Source organism: Brassica napus, chromosome C2 (assembly GCF_020379485.1).
Source record: "Brassica napus cultivar Da-Ae chromosome C2, Da-Ae, whole genome shotgun sequence".
Taxonomy (NCBI): domain Eukaryota; kingdom Viridiplantae; phylum Streptophyta; class Magnoliopsida; order Brassicales; family Brassicaceae; genus Brassica; species Brassica napus.
In genome coordinates, this window is record NC_063445.1 from 3,962,540 (window position 1) to 3,979,073 (window position 16,534).

Here is a 16,534-nt window from a genome sequence, read left to right on the forward strand (position 1 = left end):
GAGAGGCAGAAAGAAACATTTTCTAGAAGATGGTTAAAGTTAAGAGGAACCAATGAGTTTTGTGGAGATGCAGATTGAGTTCATCAAAGATGAGAGTCATATATATAGGGTTTACAGAGGAGCTACAAATCAGGAACATTTATGATCAAGCAATTTAAGATGGGGACATGAAGAGTTCACCGGTGACAAAATAAATTACGAACAGACACATGGCGCAACTCTATAACTCAGACTTGTTAGAGACAATGATGAAAGGAACCCAAACTCATGTTAAACGACAACATGTTACAATATGGAAAAACTATAATTGTTGCAAACTTGAGCTTTTTTCATATAACGTGATGTATTCCATTTAAAAATAAAACCCATAATACACTTGTAGGCCCGACCCTTAGAGGAAGCCGAAGAAGCAAGGGCTTTCGACCTTCATAAATATATATTAGATTCGACCATCAATGTACAAAGTATTATTTAGTTTAGTGATATAAATGTGTGTTTATATCTCAATAACCCGGGTTCGAGCCATGAACTTGACATTTTTTTACACTTTTTAAAAGTGTAACCCACAAAACGCTGACATGACACGCCGAGAAGTGAGCAAAAATTCAACTATTATAATATTGATCGCCTAATTGTTTAGTACTCTCGATTAGTGAGCGCTAGCCCTTACATAAGACATGTTAAGCAGCATGCTTTATGCCTCTTATTCTCTTAAGCCACTAACCTGAGTACCTTGAGGTAGATTCTATGGCTAGTTATAAAGATAAAATAAGAAATGAATAAGTCCCAGTATCTTTAACCGCCCTTCCATAGTTATATTCTTGTTTTCTTACAACATGCACCGCACGTTGTCTCTCCAGCCCTACAAAAACTGCATCAACGTTTCTCTGTTCCATTCATGTGCACCAACTCAAAAACAAATTTAAAAAAGCTGGAAAAATACATGTAGAACACAAAGTATCTTTTTTCTTTTGTTATGTTAAAGAGCAAAGACAAAGGAGCGAAACGACTAGTTCTCTTTTGCATTCTTCTCTTCCATTTAGTGGATTACATTTTCTTATGATCTGAGAAAAAAAAAACAAAAATAGAGAAATAAAAGTGTGTGTGGGGAGAGATAAACTGAAAGGAATACTTGGGGATGGTGCAGACATTTGGACGTAAACTAAGTTGGCCAAGATCTTTCAGTTTTAGAAAGATGTTAGATGGTCTGAACTCTGGAAATTCATCCTTCTCTTCTCGTGGGGACGGCAGGCAAACACCTGACCACGAACTTGCCGTACATGCTACACCCTCGGCCCAGGGGACTAGTAGAGGCAACCAAAATAGGATATCAGGTATATTACACCACCTTACTATCGATTGTATTAGCTTCTTTTTCTATGTTCAATTCCTTACATTTATTTGTTTCAGATATGGAAGTGATGAAGGAAAGATTCGCAAGACTGCTGCTTGGAGAGGACATGTCAGGCGGTAATGAAGGGGTGTCCTCTGCGTTAGCTTTGTCAAATGCCATCACCAACCTCGCTGGTAGATATCTAATATTACCATTATAAAACTTTAATGTCTAGTTCAGTATTTGAACTGTTGAATGATTCACAAACTATGTGGCTTTTGGTATTGGCAGACTCCATGTTTGGTGAGCAGATGAAATTGCAGCCTATGTATCCGGAGACAAAAGAGATTTGGAGGAAAGAATTGGACTGGTTATTATCTGTGGTTGATCACATTGTTCAGTTTGTTCCTTCAAAACAAATGGCCAAAAATGGGGCAATCACTGAGGTTGAATGCACATATTATTAGTCATTATACGTACATAACCAAAAACTCCTTGTGCTATTTATCTTATCAACCCTTTTTTCTTTTGTAGATCATGGTGACGAAACAAAGAGATGATCTGCTGATGAACATTCCAGCCTTACGCAAGCTTGACTCGGTTCTTCTCGTGAGTTTTTAACTGCAACCGCATCGAATACCACTTGATTGTTTCAACCAAGGTTTTAACGTTTGCGAAAGGAATAACATAACATATTATATTTCATTTTTATCAAACACCACACGGTTTGTAAATAATAAACATAAATGAAAACGTCAAAGAGTATATATGATCATGATATATATTCACACTTACACCTGGTAAAATACGGATAAACATAAACTTTTGTTTATTTTAGGAAGATAACAGACTCAAGCATAGATTTAGATGAGTTGTAACCATATATTATACTCCCTAGTTTTTAATATTAAAACGGATTTTATTCGTTCCAATTATTTGACATTTTCAACATTTTATGTTATACGATTTTTGTACTATGCCGTTTGTTTTATCATTGACTGAATTCTTGTTAAACAGACAATTAATATTGTTTTTACTTCGAAGTGTAAAATTAAATATTTTTTAATCTTTATGACAATGCTAAATCGTTTTTTATAACATCAACAATGCTAAAATGTTAAATAATAAAAAATGGAAGGAGTAATATTTTGGCATTGAGAAATAATAGCTTTCCATGCATAAATTTAGTTATATCTCTTTGTTTTTCTTTTTTTGATAACCAAGTTATATCTCTTTGTTATAACTCTTCTATTGCGGTGCCATCTTATTAATGAAATATATCTTTTGGCAGGAGAGTTTGGACAACTTCAAGGACCAGAAGGACTTTTGGTATGTCCCAAGAGATGTTGAGGATACAGAGAACAATGGAGACTTGAGAAGGGATGAGAACTGGTGGTTACCAGTTGTTAAGGTTCCATCGGATGGTTTGTCTGAGGAATCACGCAAACTGTTGTATAGTCAGAAAGATTCTGTGTCACAGGTCCTTAAAGCTGCAACAGCCATCAATGCTGTAGTATTGTCAGAAATGCATATTCCTGACAACTACATTGACTCTCTTCCAAAGGTTATTTTACTTCTTCTTGATGAATGTTCTTAATTATTGTTTTCTACTAACGCTAAGATAAGAAACTGATGTCTATAGTTATTGTGTCTTGTAGAATGGGAAGACGAGCCTGGGAGATTTCCTTTACAAGAACATAACGGATGAGTACTTTGATCCTGACTACTTCATCTCTTTCTTGGAATTGTCAACGGAACACAAAGTTCTTGATCTAAAGAACAGGATTGAGGCTTCCATGGTGATCTGGAAGAGGAAGATGAACCAGAAAGAGAAAGACGGGAAATCGCAGTGGGGATCCTCTGTTAGCTTAGAGAAGAGGGAGCTTTTCGAGGTCCGAGCTGAGACCATTCTGGTTATGCTTAAGCAGCAGTTCCCTAGGATCCCACAGTCCTCACTTGAGATCTCCAAGATCAGAAACAACAAGGTTAGTATTTTGTTGGATTTTATTGGATAATTTAGATTCTCAATTATTTTTGGTTAATTTTCAGTAATTTTGAAGATGTTTGGGTAATTTCGTAATTGGTTATAAACCGATCCGAACCGAAGAAAGAACCGTAGAAAACCTTGAATATGACTTATGAACGTGGTATCGAAAATACGAAAAAAAACCCACCCACTCGAACAGGGCTGGTACGCTCATGCCAAGTAACAAACAACAAAGACAAAACAAACATCAAAACTTACTGAAACTGAACAAGAATTTCATATGATGGCTTTTACAGGACGTGGGACAGGCTATTTTGGAGAGCTATTCAAGAGTATTAGAAAATCTGGCTTCAAAGATATTGTCAAGAATAGATGATGTTGTTGAAGCTGATTTGTTAGTTCAAAGACAAATGATGGCAGAGGCAGAGAGAAGGTCAGAAAGCGAGGGGGGATATGAATACGAAGAAAGCGAAAAGGGGCTATCAGCAGAAACGCCAAACTCGAGAAAACTATCAGACTTCATAGGGTGGAGATTGTCATCAGATACAAAGAAGCATAGTTCGATGAGTGATATAGAGTTCTTCCATAGAACTGAGCAGGAGAAGCCGATGATGAAATCTCCAAGAGCTCTACCCAAGAAACTTTCATATCTATCAAAGTTAGAGAACATGAGAAGCACGAGTGAGAGACACTGATAATGATAACAGGTAAGTGTAGACGAGAGCAATATGTATATAGAAGAAGAAAAAAACAAAAAGAGGGAGCGAGAGAGAGAGAGTAGGGGAGGGGTTAAAGTGTGTGTAAATATAATGAAGGCACTGGTTTAGGATTTGGACATGAGTTTTTGGTGTTTGATGACATTTGTGGTACCTACCTGGTTGATCATGTTTGGTTTTGCTTGTTTAACTATTGCTTCCTGTTGTGTACCGTATTTTGGTTATTTTGAAGCTAACAACATTGTATTGTATTATGAAGCTAACATTGTAATGTGTATAACATTGATTCATGATGGATTTTAAAGCTCAGTTGGATGATTTGTGTATTTGACTTGCTGGTGTTGCCCATCCTATCAAATTAAAATTATCAATACAGTCCTGTTACAAGTGTTGTCATATATATCTATTCATCCTTAAAATTTCAAATCCATTTCTGATCTCCGTTTAAATAATTATCAATTCTATGCATCACAGTTCAATGGGTGTGAATGAGTTTGGATGGATAGTGTGGGAAAGGTTCAACTTATGGGGACACGTAATTATCAACGTGAGAGTCTGCTTTGCATTCTGAAGTAGAAGTACTACGATGGACGATAGAGAGTATGCTCCAGAATTCGACATATCAGAGCTTTGAGATGGATTGCAAGGATTTAATCGCCATGATTAAGGAGCCCAATGCTTGGCCAAGTTTCACAACATAAATTGAGAGGGTTGAGACTGTGCAAATATGCTTTTCGTACTTCAATATCATTCATATTCCACGAACGCAAAATCAGATTTTGGATTTTTTAACTAGAGGACTGTGAGATCTTTCTATAGAGATCTATGTTTTATTGGTTATTCTATTGGGTAAGTGATAGAATAGCTTTTAGATTTCAAAAAAAAAAATTATCAATTCAAAAGTACTGTTTATTTTATTCAAAACAGTTCTAAAAAGTGGATATGAAAAAGCATTGGACATAACAAAATATCCAAATTATCTACCTAATTTTTTTTAAAAAAGAAAAATTAAACTCTATGATTTCTCAAAATTTCCTAAGAATATACAAATTTACTCAAGAAAAAATTAACGTTACCTAAAATATCACATTAAATTTTATTTTTATTTAGATAAATAGAATTAATAATCAACCATACATTATTGTTTTTTTTGGTCAATCAGTGTTTTTATTTTATTTTCCATCTTTAACTTGTAATAACGGGGATATTCGACGTATTAATGGTATACGAACAAAACGAGCAGAGAGGCGATCGCCGGCGGTTATCAAAATGAAGGAAGACATACAGAAAATGGTGGCCGTTGGGCTCGTGTGGGGAGCCACCAACGCCCTGATCCGCCGCGGAGCACTCGCCTGGGACAAAAAATCTTCGACAACAGAGTCTCCTCCTCTTCAGATCCCATCCAACTTCCGCCGCAAAATCCTCGCCGCTCTCCGCGACTGGATCAACCTCCTCCTCTTCTGGCAATACTCCGTTCCTTTCCTCGTAAACCTCTCCGCCTCCGCCGCGTTCTTCGCCCTCCTCGGAGACTCCCCGATCTCTATCGCCGTCCCGGTCACCAACGCCACGACCTTCGCGGCAACCGCCGCGTTCGGGGTTCTTTTGGGGGAGGAAACTCAAATCGGACTTGCTTTGGTAGGTACGAGCTTTATTGTATTTGGAATCTGGCTTTGCGTTGGTCATTGATCAGATCGATACTGATACTGATCTGATCTGATCTGATCTGTGTGATTGGAACATTCTAGAAGCGTCACTCTGTTTCCTTTGAGATTTAGAATGCTTTCATTCTTTGTTCTAGCAGAGATAGATAGTGATAGTGCTTATTAAACTGAATATGGCTTGCTTCGTTTGCATGGTCGCTGCAGTGTGCAACTTTGTTCAATTTTGATGTCGCGCAAAGTAATCCCAAGTAGTTACTTCTCTATATAGATGAAAATTTAGCGACTTAAAATTTAAGATTTATGCGCAATGCCAGACCCGTGAATAGTTGATGAAACTTAAAAATGATAAAAGCATGTGTTGATACTAAAAGATACCTACACAAAAATGAATTTAGGCATTGTGTAAGTTGCAATGGTGATACCATTATGGTATGCAACAAATGATTCAGAATCAATTTCTTAGTCTATATTTTTCCCAGTAGGATTAGATCTAAAAGGGCGACATAGACATTAGACTACTCATTGAACCATCCAGTGGGTTGTTCTGATTAAGAAGGAAAAGAGGCTAAAGTTATGATGAAAAATTAGGACGAGCCAAGGAATCATTGATAACACTAAGGAATTTGGATACATTAATCATGGCATATACCAAAATATATAAGAAAAAGAAAAAAAAATACTGATTATTACTAAGATTTATTTTCACTTAAAGATGCTACTGGCATAAGACAAAATTGGTGATTTGACGATCTGAATTCATTCAACAATGCTCTAAGATTTATTTTCACGTAAAGATGCTACTGGCATAAGACAAAATTGGTAAAAAAAATTCCCCATTAGACGATCTGAATCCATTCACCAATGCTGGGGACACCTTTGTAGACGGCAAATAAAAGATAGTAACCCGGTGGTGCTAGGTTTCCATTGGGTGGTGCGGCGGCTTGGATTTCAAAAGAGTTGCCACCAGAAGGGTTGACACTAGCCACACCCAAGAGGAGCATCCTCATGTTCATCGAGATACTATGCGTTGTAAAGGAAGGTGCTAACATGTGAGCCTTGAGATTCTCCTTGGTCACGTCCTTTTGGTTAAGCTCGACCTTCACCTTAAAGACTTTCCCGTATTTGATCTGTTTCGGCGTCGCGTTGTTGACTATCTTCGGCCTCATGTTGGCTAGAGCCGGGTCGAGGTAAGGCGGGGAGAATTTCTCAACGCGAAGCTCCGTCGGGAACTCGACGTTGTACCTGTAGCCATCGTTGGTGTTGCTGCCGCCGACAAGAACTTTACCATCAGGTAGAGCGATGGCGATGGAGTGGTACATACGTGGGATGGCAGAGGCGGCGAGCTCCTTGAAACGCGTGCCGCGTTTAACACGAGGCTTGTACAAGATGGGAACAAAGGCAGGGTCCTTGCCGTACCCCCAGCCCGAACATCCACGTTTAGCTCCGTTGACTAGTATCACGTCTCCGTTAGGGAGGATGACGGTGTCGCTCATGACTCGTGGCGTAGGCATCATCTCGATCTTCCACCGCGGCTTACCGCTGTTGATGCTTATCCTTGCGCAATCCTTCAATGCTGGTTCAAAGTCCTTTTTACCCGCACGGTTATACGCGTCTTGTTTGGAACCGCCGCAGACGAGGACATCAGCTGGGATGACTTTGGCGTTGTTCATGTAAAGTTGGATGGGGAGGAGCGCCGAGGAGCCTGACCCGGGGTAGTTACGGGTACCACCCGGGAGCTGAGGGAACTCTTTGATGACTTGGTTTGATTTGGGGTTTAAAAGGATGGAACGGTTGTTTGCGAAAATGAAGAGGTTACCATCAGTGTTGAGCCACACGAAAGGGTAGAGGTTGTTCTCGTCCGGGTCGTCTGTTTGTTTTAGGAGCAACGAGTCGAATAGCTTCTTGTTGTTTTGTCCTTCCTCGGGGATGTATTCGTAGTTCAAGGCGTCACGTCCTCCAATCACGAAGAACTTTCCGTCAGGAAGTGAGGCTTGCGTTGAGTACCATCTCTTTGCAGCTAGGGCTTGAGGGTATTCAATCCATACACAGCTTGGACAAGCGGCTAGGTACCTCGCCGTGTTGGCTCCTCCTCCGTATCCTCCAGTGCTCACCAGTGTCCCGTTGATTGTCAGACCTCCCGATGAGCACCACGTATCAGTAGTAAGCTATCATCAAAAATGTGAATGAAGATATTTAATACAAGTCCAAGCATCACGTATGCATAGCCGGCTTTGAAATTTTGAAAGTTATAAACAATTTAGTAAAAATTTAATACTATTAAAAAATAATTTGGAGATCTAAGTTTATATATATATTAATTCAAAAATTTTGGAAGTTCAAGGCAAATATTTCACTTTAGTTATGTACATGACCGGCTCTGTTAATATATGCATGCATGTGAGTAGGGATGATAACATACGGATAGAGGCTTAATGACACCGGTGTTGATATCAACGAGAACCGAATGAGCCCAACAATCGACCTTGTTAATCTTGGGGTCGACCACGTGACATGCTACACCTGGAGGCAGCTTAATCTGTGAGATTCTCCAGATGGTTGCGTCATAGAACTGGACTTGGTTGATGACTGGCATCAAAATGGCATGCATCGCTGACACACCCGAGTTTGGCAAGAATAACTCCCATTTACCAGGCCAGTTTGTCTGAGCTTCTGCGCCGCCTCGTCTTCTTCCTCCGCCTTTTCTACCTCCCCCTTGTTTCCCAAGCTTACGGTTGTGCGATCCAGGTAGGAAGGGATTAAATGGTAGAGGAAAGACGGCTTCTGATACAGCTGCGAGTACGAGGACAGTTACTGTCCATATGAGTCTTGTAGAGGCTCTCATTTTTTTTGTAAGTTTTGTAATTTTTAGATTTTTAATTCTTTTTTTTTTTTGGTTGTGGAGATGAGAAGTTTGATGCTTATTTGGATTATGAATGTCGGAGTAATCAGCTCTGGTGTAAACGTATTTTATAGGTTTATTTTACTTGAGTTTATTTTTAGCTATTGCTATTTTTATGTGTGTGGTAAGAAGACTCTACATCAATCAAATTCTAGTTTTGTGGAGAGTCTTTGATAAAAGAAAGATTTAGGTTTCATATTACCTCTTTTGGTCTTTGACGTGGTCATGCAGTCATTAACAATATTATTTGAGTCTTTGATGACAACTTAAGCGGAGATTACGACGACAACAAGCAGTGTCAAACATGTATCATGCCGATTCATTTCAGTAACTTCTACTCGTGTATTCAATGTGAAAATATATCACCCTATAAATTAACATCTACTCACCCTAGTGAAAGAATATGACCGTGTTACTATGATAGGGAACACGGATACATGCAACTCGTACTCATGTGTGCAAGTGTGGGTTCTTTTATGAGTATTGTAAAGAATGATGTTAAATATAATTTCTGAGACTAAAACACAATGAAACGAAAGATTCATCTTTCTTTAACGAAAGTTTGTACTTTGTACCCAAATTGGAAGTAAATGAGACACTGGCGGGCAAGAAATAAAATGGTTCTTGCTTGTTTTGAAGTCTCATGTTACATATTAACCCATATTTGGTTCACAACTTACAAGCTTCCATGAAGCCTTTAGTTTGCAGATAAAACAAGAATAGATTCGTGGTTTAGACGCAGTTTAACATTACAAGCTTTATTTTTCGGATGGAGATAAATATATTACAAACTAGCTTTCACTGGTTGCTTCTGGCTTCACAGATCTGCACGCAATGTAGACAAGAACCACTATTTAATAACAAAAGCAAACCATGCAAGCACTGAAAATGTTTGAGACCTAGTGAAAGCAAACTACATAAACATTTAGTTTCTAACAAGACCGTAACAACTAAAGGATCTTAACTTTACAACAGTCGAAGAAAGTTATAACCTTTACCTCATGAATTGAATCAAGAAGAGGATCCAACATTTGTATACATTACCAAACTAGCAACTAGATTATCATTACCTAGCTCACTTTTAAATGTCCTAAACTCATAAAAATACAAAAACAAATAAAGAAAGTTATAACCTTTAACCTCTTGAAACTGAATCAAGAAGAAGACCGTTTCCCTTCACAATCAAGACTCTCGTCGAAATTCTTCGAAGGGTATTTAGCGGTAACGACGCCGACCTCGAAGACGAGGTTATCACCGGAGGATCGAATCCCGGTGATGGACCACCACTGGAAAAACGCCCTGACCCGAATCCCACGGAGCTCCGCGATCTGACCCTTGGTGATCCGACCCGTTACCTTGTTTGAGTAAGTGGCTAGGTAGTTGTCGGGAGGAAGCGTGATTTTGCATGTGCCGTGGAGGAAGAGGGAGAAGTCGCCGGAGGTTTTGTTGATGTAGTAGTCCTTGACGGATAGAGGGAGGAGACCAATCGGGAAACCGTGATGAGTGAGCTCCGCGTGAGCTTGAGTCGGTGCTTTGGGGCTTGGATCTTGTAGGGAGAGAGGTAAGAGGATGAGGAAAGAGAGAAGGAAGAGAGATATTTTCATGTTCGTTCGCTACGGAGAAAACAAAGCTTCCAAACCGTAGAAGTGTTGCAGAGTTATCTGTTTTTAATTGACTTTTCAGTTTCGGAAACTTGGTTTTGTCGTTTTTGTTGACTTTTTAAACCTTGTTTATATATATACAGCACTATTAAATTTTGTGAAAATAATTTTTATAATCTACACAGATTTTTAATTGGAAAGGTTAATTATGAGATGATCCTCTAATTAAGTTCGAGGACATATATTTGAACAAAAAAAAAAAGTTAGGACATATATATTTTTTGTTTGTAACTATTTTCACAAAAGTTTGTTTTTTTGAATTTTCCAAGTTAAACTTGATCTATCATTCCAAGCATAACGAATTTTCACCTTACATAATTAATGTATACTGCTTTTGAGATAAAAAAAACCGTGACAAATGCAAGTAAAATCTTACTGTGTTTTTTCTAAACGGCTGACTGGATAAACATTATTGCATAAACAATTAAGGACCAAGGTTTATTATTTGAACTTTTAAATTCACCTCTCTTTCGAACGATAATCAAAGTGTCACATAGATAATTAATTAAAAATTATTAAACTTATTTAAAAATAATTTAAAAAAATAACGCCAATTTTAACGATGATGACGCCGCTAGCTAAACCGTAAACCCTAAATCTTAAATTCTAAACCCTAAACCTTAAATCTTAAATCCAAACCCTAAACCCTAGACCCTAAACCCAAATTGTATACCCTAAACTCAAACTGTATACCCTAAACCCAAACCATAAACCCTAAACTCAAACCATATACCCTAAATCTAAATCCTATACCCTAAACTCAAACCTTATAGCGTCTAGGTTTATGGTTGGATTTAGGGTTTATGGTATGGGTTTTAAGTCTAAGATTTGGGGTTAGGGTATACGGTTTGGGTTTAGGTTCTAGGATTTGGTTTAGGGTATAGGGTTTGGATTTAAGGTTTACGATTTGGGTTTAGGGTCTATGATTTGGGTCTAGAGATACGGTTTGGGTTTAGGGTCTAGGATTTGAGTTTAGAGTATATGGTTTGGGTTTAAGATTTACGGTTTAGGGTTGAGAATTTAAGATTTCGGATTTACTGTTTAGCCGCCGGCGTCAGCGTTGTTAAAATTAGCATTATTTTTTAAAAAAATATTTTTAAATAAATTTAATAATTTTTAATTAATTATCTATATGACACTTTGATTGGTGTTGGAATGAGAGGTGAATTTAAAGTTTTGTTCTTATTATTTCATGTTTGTGTTCTTCCTTCATTGGTGTTGAGCTTTCGCCTAACCTTAAAAAATTTTGTTAGGTGCGTAAGATGTTTAAGTTGCTTAATGGCTGATTTAAGCTTAAGGTGTATATAAGACATAACCAACAAGCTGTTGGTTTAATGGCAAAAGAGTGCCTGGAACGCATTCCGCCACTCGGGTTCAATATTCCTTGGAGGTAAAACATATATAAGACATTTTGTACACTGTTATGTTGAATTTTTTTTTGCTTAATTCAAATGATATTGAAATCTCCATTTCTCCTAACTTGGTTTCTTTATGTTACAAATCGCATACACACAAAGCATTCATGGTAGTCCAGAAGAGACTAGCTAGTTATTGTTTATTTGAGCACACAACCTAGCTAAAATACGACTTTAACTTATAGAACCTTCCACTAATAAACAGTGTCAGGGTTCGGGTTTGGCGGTGGTGGAAAGATTAAATCTGCACGCTTGAACCGCATCGTCAATGGATAGGAACACATACTCTTTTCCTATCTTCTCTACAAAATGTGATAACATCATCTTTTCCAAGACTTCAAATCTTGGGTTAATTATCACCATCTGCAATCAAAAAAATTATATACTCTTTTTGAGTTTTTGTAAAATATTATAAGGACGCTTTTAAAAAAATGAAGAAGGGTATAAACCTTGATGCCTTTTGATACAAGTATTCTCCGCACTTCGAGTAGTGTTTCCATCCCAGTCATGTCAACGCTTGAAACCCCTAAAAGACAACACTATTATAATTAGCAGTTAAAAATGAGAAAAAAATAACGTATATGTAGTGACAAAATCTATCAAGATATATATGTTTGATAGTGTGAAAAAATAAACTAAAATCACCAGAGAGATCAAGCAGAAGAAACTCAACGCCTTCAGGTTCATCACGAATCCACCTCAAAATCCTTTCACGGACGTAAGTACTGTTGGCAAAGAAGATAGGAGAACCCATTTGAAGAATGACATAACCAAGCATCTCCTCAGCACCAGGGTACTGTTCTATGTCTCGAAACATAACCGAGTTTGGTATTCTTCCCAACTTACAAGTCGAGGGCCGTGCAACGTACAACAACGCTCTTAGGACGGAGAATCCAACGGAAATGATGAGACCGTAGTCCATGCTAATGAAGGAGACGCCGAAGAAAGCAGACATGCAGACGAGGAAATCAAACTTGTCAACTTTGAAGAGGTGGTACATCTCCTCGTAGTCGATGAGGCCCAACATGGCTGACATAATGATGGCCGCGAGAGCAACTAGTGGTGTGTAGCTGAATACAGGCGCTAGGAAGAGAAGCACGAGCATCATGCAAAAGCCCATCACTATGTTAGACATTGGTGTCTTTGTCCCCGCGTTGTAGTTCACTGCTGTTTTTGAAAATGGCCCTGAAAGTTCAACCAAGATTTTAGCATCACAAACTGTTATATTAAAGTTAATTAAAATTAATTAATTACCGGTTGTCAAATAGCAAGACGTAAAGGAGCCGATTATGTTCATAAGACCAAATGCTATCATCTCTTTGTTACCGTCCGTTTGTTCGTTCTTCATTACAGCAAAGCTTCTTCCGATCGCAATCCCTTCCTGAAATTAACCATTTATCTTCTCATAAAAATCACACATATAGGTTAAATATAGGTCAAACATCAGCTATAAAGAAACCATGGTGAAGAAAATAATTATTTACAGCCAAAGCGATGAGCCCAGTAACGATTCCGGCCTTCAAAACCAGCGGCAGATACTTGGCATCGAAGGTCAAATATTGAATAGAAGGGGGGTTTAGTCCTTTCTTTAAAGGCCCAACCTGCATGCAGAAACATACTATTAATAGAAACCCTAGTTGCTGTAAATCTTGTAACCATTCCGCGAACTCTATCTTTGTTTGTTATTGTATACATTATATGCATTGCTAGTGTGCAACAACGCAAAGAAATGTGCTCACAGTTTTGATCCCGTGTTCTGTTCCCTTCACCAAATAAGCAACTAGGCAACCCACAAGGACGACCACCATTGGACCCATTGCTGACACCCAAAATAGCTTTGGTTTTATCTTCTTCTGCAATAGTTACAAACATATTATATTCTTGTGAGACAATTGAGAAAACAGTTGATTTTTACTATTCAAATATACATTTCAGAATAAAAAGGATATAGCATGTGGATAAATAAGAAAATATAGGTTTTTATGGTCAACAAAAATTATTCAAATTACTATGGTTTTCCATAAATTCCAAGTCAAATTGGGTATGTAAAAAAGGCAAGGAATGATTACAAAAGAAAAACAAAAAAATACAATAGTGGAAGATTTGTGAGGGACCAATGATTTTGTCTCAAGTAAACCGATAAAGCATTTAAAGAAATAAGCTAAAGAGAAGAAGAAAGTATACGATGTATCGAGTAGATTGGAGGAAAATAAGAAAGCAGACCCCAGCAAGTGCACTTTGCCATTTCCACTGCACCAAGTAACACCCTCCCAGGTTAAATACAATCAGCCACCATATAGTTCTTATTGGATACTGTTTAACAAAGAAAAAGAATTGAAAGTGAGACCTCTTCACGGTGGCTGAAGACTGAGTGGAGAACTGAAACGACGTCGGTTTTGTGCGTAAAATGGACTATGCCAAAGACGCCCTTTAGTTGTTGGAGGAGAATAATGATAGCTGTCCCTCCCATGAAGCCTGTTATGGTCGAGTGTGACAAGAAATCCACCAACATCCCCAACCTATATACACATGCATTTCGTTAATTAATTTTCAAGTAACTAAAAGTTAACTTTTTAACGTAATAAAGATTAGCATAACTAAAGCCACTATATGATAGAAATTATAGTTTTTTTTTTACATCCATTAGAAATTATAGTTAAAATTTCCATTATGACATTCTGGTTAAAAAAAAAAAGGGAGATAGAGCTTGATATATAGATTAGTAAAAATAAAATAAATAACCTGAAGAATCCCAAAGCAAATTGGAATACACCGGTGACGAAAGCGGATGTGAAGATCAAATGAAGGTAAAGGTTGGGATCCGTTTTCAACAGTTCCTCCCCGAATGTCTCAGCGATAAGCAAAGAGCATGCTGCGACTGTACCCACCGCGAGAGTGTGTGAACTTCCTAACACGGCGTACACAAATGGCGGCACAAAGCTTGAATCTGAATTCACATCATTTGTATCAATAAAAATGGAAATATAAGATATATGTCCAATAAAAATCATTTGGAGCGAGTTTAGTGTCATAAGATCAAATTAGTAAGAGAAATAAATTGTGTTAAAAAAAGAAAAAAATAAGAGAAAAAAATATAATTGAGACAAGCAACACTGTATGTCAGTCTGTATGGACAACATACGTATAACGTACTGCCAATATCCTTTCTATTTTTACCTTGAATATCTCATATTATTGTTTTGATTTATGTTTATTTTCCTCGAGCAACTTTTTTTTGTTACACAAGTTCAGTAATTTTGTATCTACGATTTGGATTTAAACTCTCGGCTAAATGACTATATATATGTACGTATGGTGGAAGTTTTCATAAATGAACCTTTTACAAAAAAAAAAGTTTTCATTAATGATTCATGAAAGAAAACCACCTTTTAAAAAAAAGTTACTTTTGTAATATTTAAGTATTTTTATATTAGTCGTTTCAGAAAATGAAAAGACATTCTTGAATTTGGCTGGCAAAAAAAAAACTCTTGAGAAATCAATTTAAGTGGCTTCGTACTGTTCAGAATCAGATTCAGTGTTAATATAAATTTAACAATAAATACAAGTTTTAATATACAGAAGAATAAAATTATTGGCACCACGGTAGAATAAGCGTTGAAAGTAAAATCAAAGTGAATAACCTTAAACTAACAGGATTACTATCAAAGTGAAAGTCCAATACTATAACCTGGACCAACCACATTCAATTTATGCTGCTGGATTAGTTCCAGAGGTTAACTAGTCCGAATTGATGACAGCTTGACTCGCCGAATTTAGTGAATTTTAAAATATATATACTAAAAATACAAAGATATAATTTCAAAAGAAAATCTACTGTTATACAAATACTGATTAACTTTAATTGTTAGATTTGAAAATTACTAATTTTACATAAATTTATCGAAAATATGGATTCAAATATCAACTAGAATACAGAAATGAATAACACGTTTAAGACACGTTTTTCTTAGTTTATTTTTATAATTGTGCAAAATTCAAAACTACGCCTTTATGCAAAATCACTTTGAGACAGTTTTCCAAATTTTTAATATCACAAAATCCAGCTTTTCTATATAAATGATATTCAAAGGAGGCTACTGCATATAAAACAGACTTTGCATAATAAAAATATAAAAAGGAAGAGATCTCACATAGGCCAATGATGGGAGGGATACCGGCGAGATTAGCATAACTGATACCCTGAGGAACGGCAAGGCTGGTGATGGTTATTCCCGCAAGCACATCATACCTTAGCTTTTGAAGATTGTACTTTGGGAGCCACTCAAAGATTGGAACAAAATACTGCAATGTCTTTTTTGTTTTCATCAAACCATTTGGCTCTTGTGATATTGGTTTAAACGGATCATCAGGAAAGAAAGTTTCCTTACATTTACAACTAAATTTAAGAAAAAAGCTTCTCGGGGATGAGAAGTTTACTCCTCGACCCTTTGGTGTCGAGGAGTTTGTTCTTTCACTCTCCATGGTTACAAAAACAAGCAAGCAAGAGGTAAAATCTTTGTCTTTGCTTTTCTATATTTTTGAGTTGTTTGTAGAGAATGGGAGAGTATGGGTTGTGTTATATATAGATGGATGGCCAGAGATAGTGGGAAGTGATGTTATGGATTTATTCAACGTGATGAGTAAATAGTGTTTGTCTTCTTTTGGTAATAAATCTCCTAGTCTTATCTCTACAGCATTTGATTCGGTATCTCTATATTTACACAGTGCCAGTAAGTAATTTGACAAAAACATCTTTCAAAACTGAGTGTAAACTGTTTCTCAAAAAAAAAAAAGGAGTGTAAATTTATGATAATTAGAAACAACGATATTAACAAAAGAAAACAAACGATATACGGGGAAAA

At 37.0% G+C, this 16,534-nt stretch overlaps 5 protein-coding genes across 6 annotated transcripts; 2 read left to right on the plus strand and 3 right to left on the minus strand.

The window, feature by feature from the left end:
* The first annotated feature begins 99 nt into the window (after positions 1-99).
* On the plus strand, positions 100-4,983 carry LOC106379611 (rop guanine nucleotide exchange factor 10-like). Its single transcript, XM_048746475.1, has 6 exons — positions 100-1,527; positions 1,625-1,779; positions 1,868-1,942; positions 2,625-2,897; positions 2,992-3,318; positions 3,617-4,983. The coding sequence occupies exons 1-6, from the start codon at positions 1,281-1,283 to the stop codon at positions 4,013-4,015; spliced, it is 1,476 nt and encodes a 491-aa protein (XP_048602432.1). The 5' UTR covers positions 100-1,280; the 3' UTR covers positions 4,016-4,983.
* A 221-nt stretch (positions 4,984-5,204) lies between these two features.
* Positions 5,205-5,960, plus strand: LOC106380750 (transmembrane protein 234 homolog). Its single transcript, XM_013820578.3, has one exon. It carries the CDS (start codon positions 5,306-5,308, stop codon positions 5,720-5,722), a length of 417 nt encoding a protein of 138 aa, XP_013676032.1. The 5' UTR covers positions 5,205-5,305; the 3' UTR covers positions 5,723-5,960.
* Positions 5,961-6,533: 573 nt separating this feature from the next.
* On the minus strand, positions 6,534-8,967 carry LOC106380751 (aldehyde oxidase GLOX1). Its single transcript, XM_013820579.3, has 2 exons — positions 8,117-8,967; positions 6,534-7,862 (listed from the first exon to the last, which is right to left on the minus strand). The coding sequence occupies exons 1-2, from the start codon at positions 8,537-8,539 to the stop codon at positions 6,534-6,536; spliced, it is 1,752 nt and encodes a 583-aa protein (XP_013676033.1). The 5' UTR covers positions 8,540-8,967.
* Positions 8,968-9,200: 233 nt separating this feature from the next.
* On the minus strand, positions 9,201-10,301 carry LOC106380748. 2 transcript variants are annotated; one of them, XM_013820574.3, is made up of 2 exons: positions 9,730-10,301; positions 9,201-9,421 (listed from the first exon to the last, which is right to left on the minus strand). In XM_013820574.3, exon 1 carries the CDS (start codon positions 10,198-10,200, stop codon positions 9,751-9,753), a length of 450 nt encoding a protein of 149 aa, XP_013676028.1. In that variant the 5' UTR covers positions 10,201-10,301; the 3' UTR covers positions 9,201-9,421; positions 9,730-9,750. The 2 variants fall into 2 exon arrangements, with proteins under 2 accessions (XP_013676028.1, XP_013676030.1); XM_013820576.3 differs by having other exon boundaries at positions 9,737-10,295.
* Positions 10,302-11,709: 1,408 nt separating this feature from the next.
* Positions 11,710-16,220, minus strand: LOC106380747 (probable sulfate transporter 3.5). Its single transcript, XM_013820573.3, has 10 exons — positions 15,824-16,220; positions 14,415-14,619; positions 14,020-14,191; positions 13,857-13,922; positions 13,412-13,525; positions 13,157-13,273; positions 12,927-13,053; positions 12,318-12,857; positions 12,122-12,198; positions 11,710-12,035 (listed from the first exon to the last, which is right to left on the minus strand). The coding sequence occupies exons 1-10, from the start codon at positions 16,152-16,154 to the stop codon at positions 11,880-11,882; spliced, it is 1,905 nt and encodes a 634-aa protein (XP_013676027.2). The 5' UTR covers positions 16,155-16,220; the 3' UTR covers positions 11,710-11,879.
* Positions 16,221-16,534: the final 314 nt, after the last annotated feature.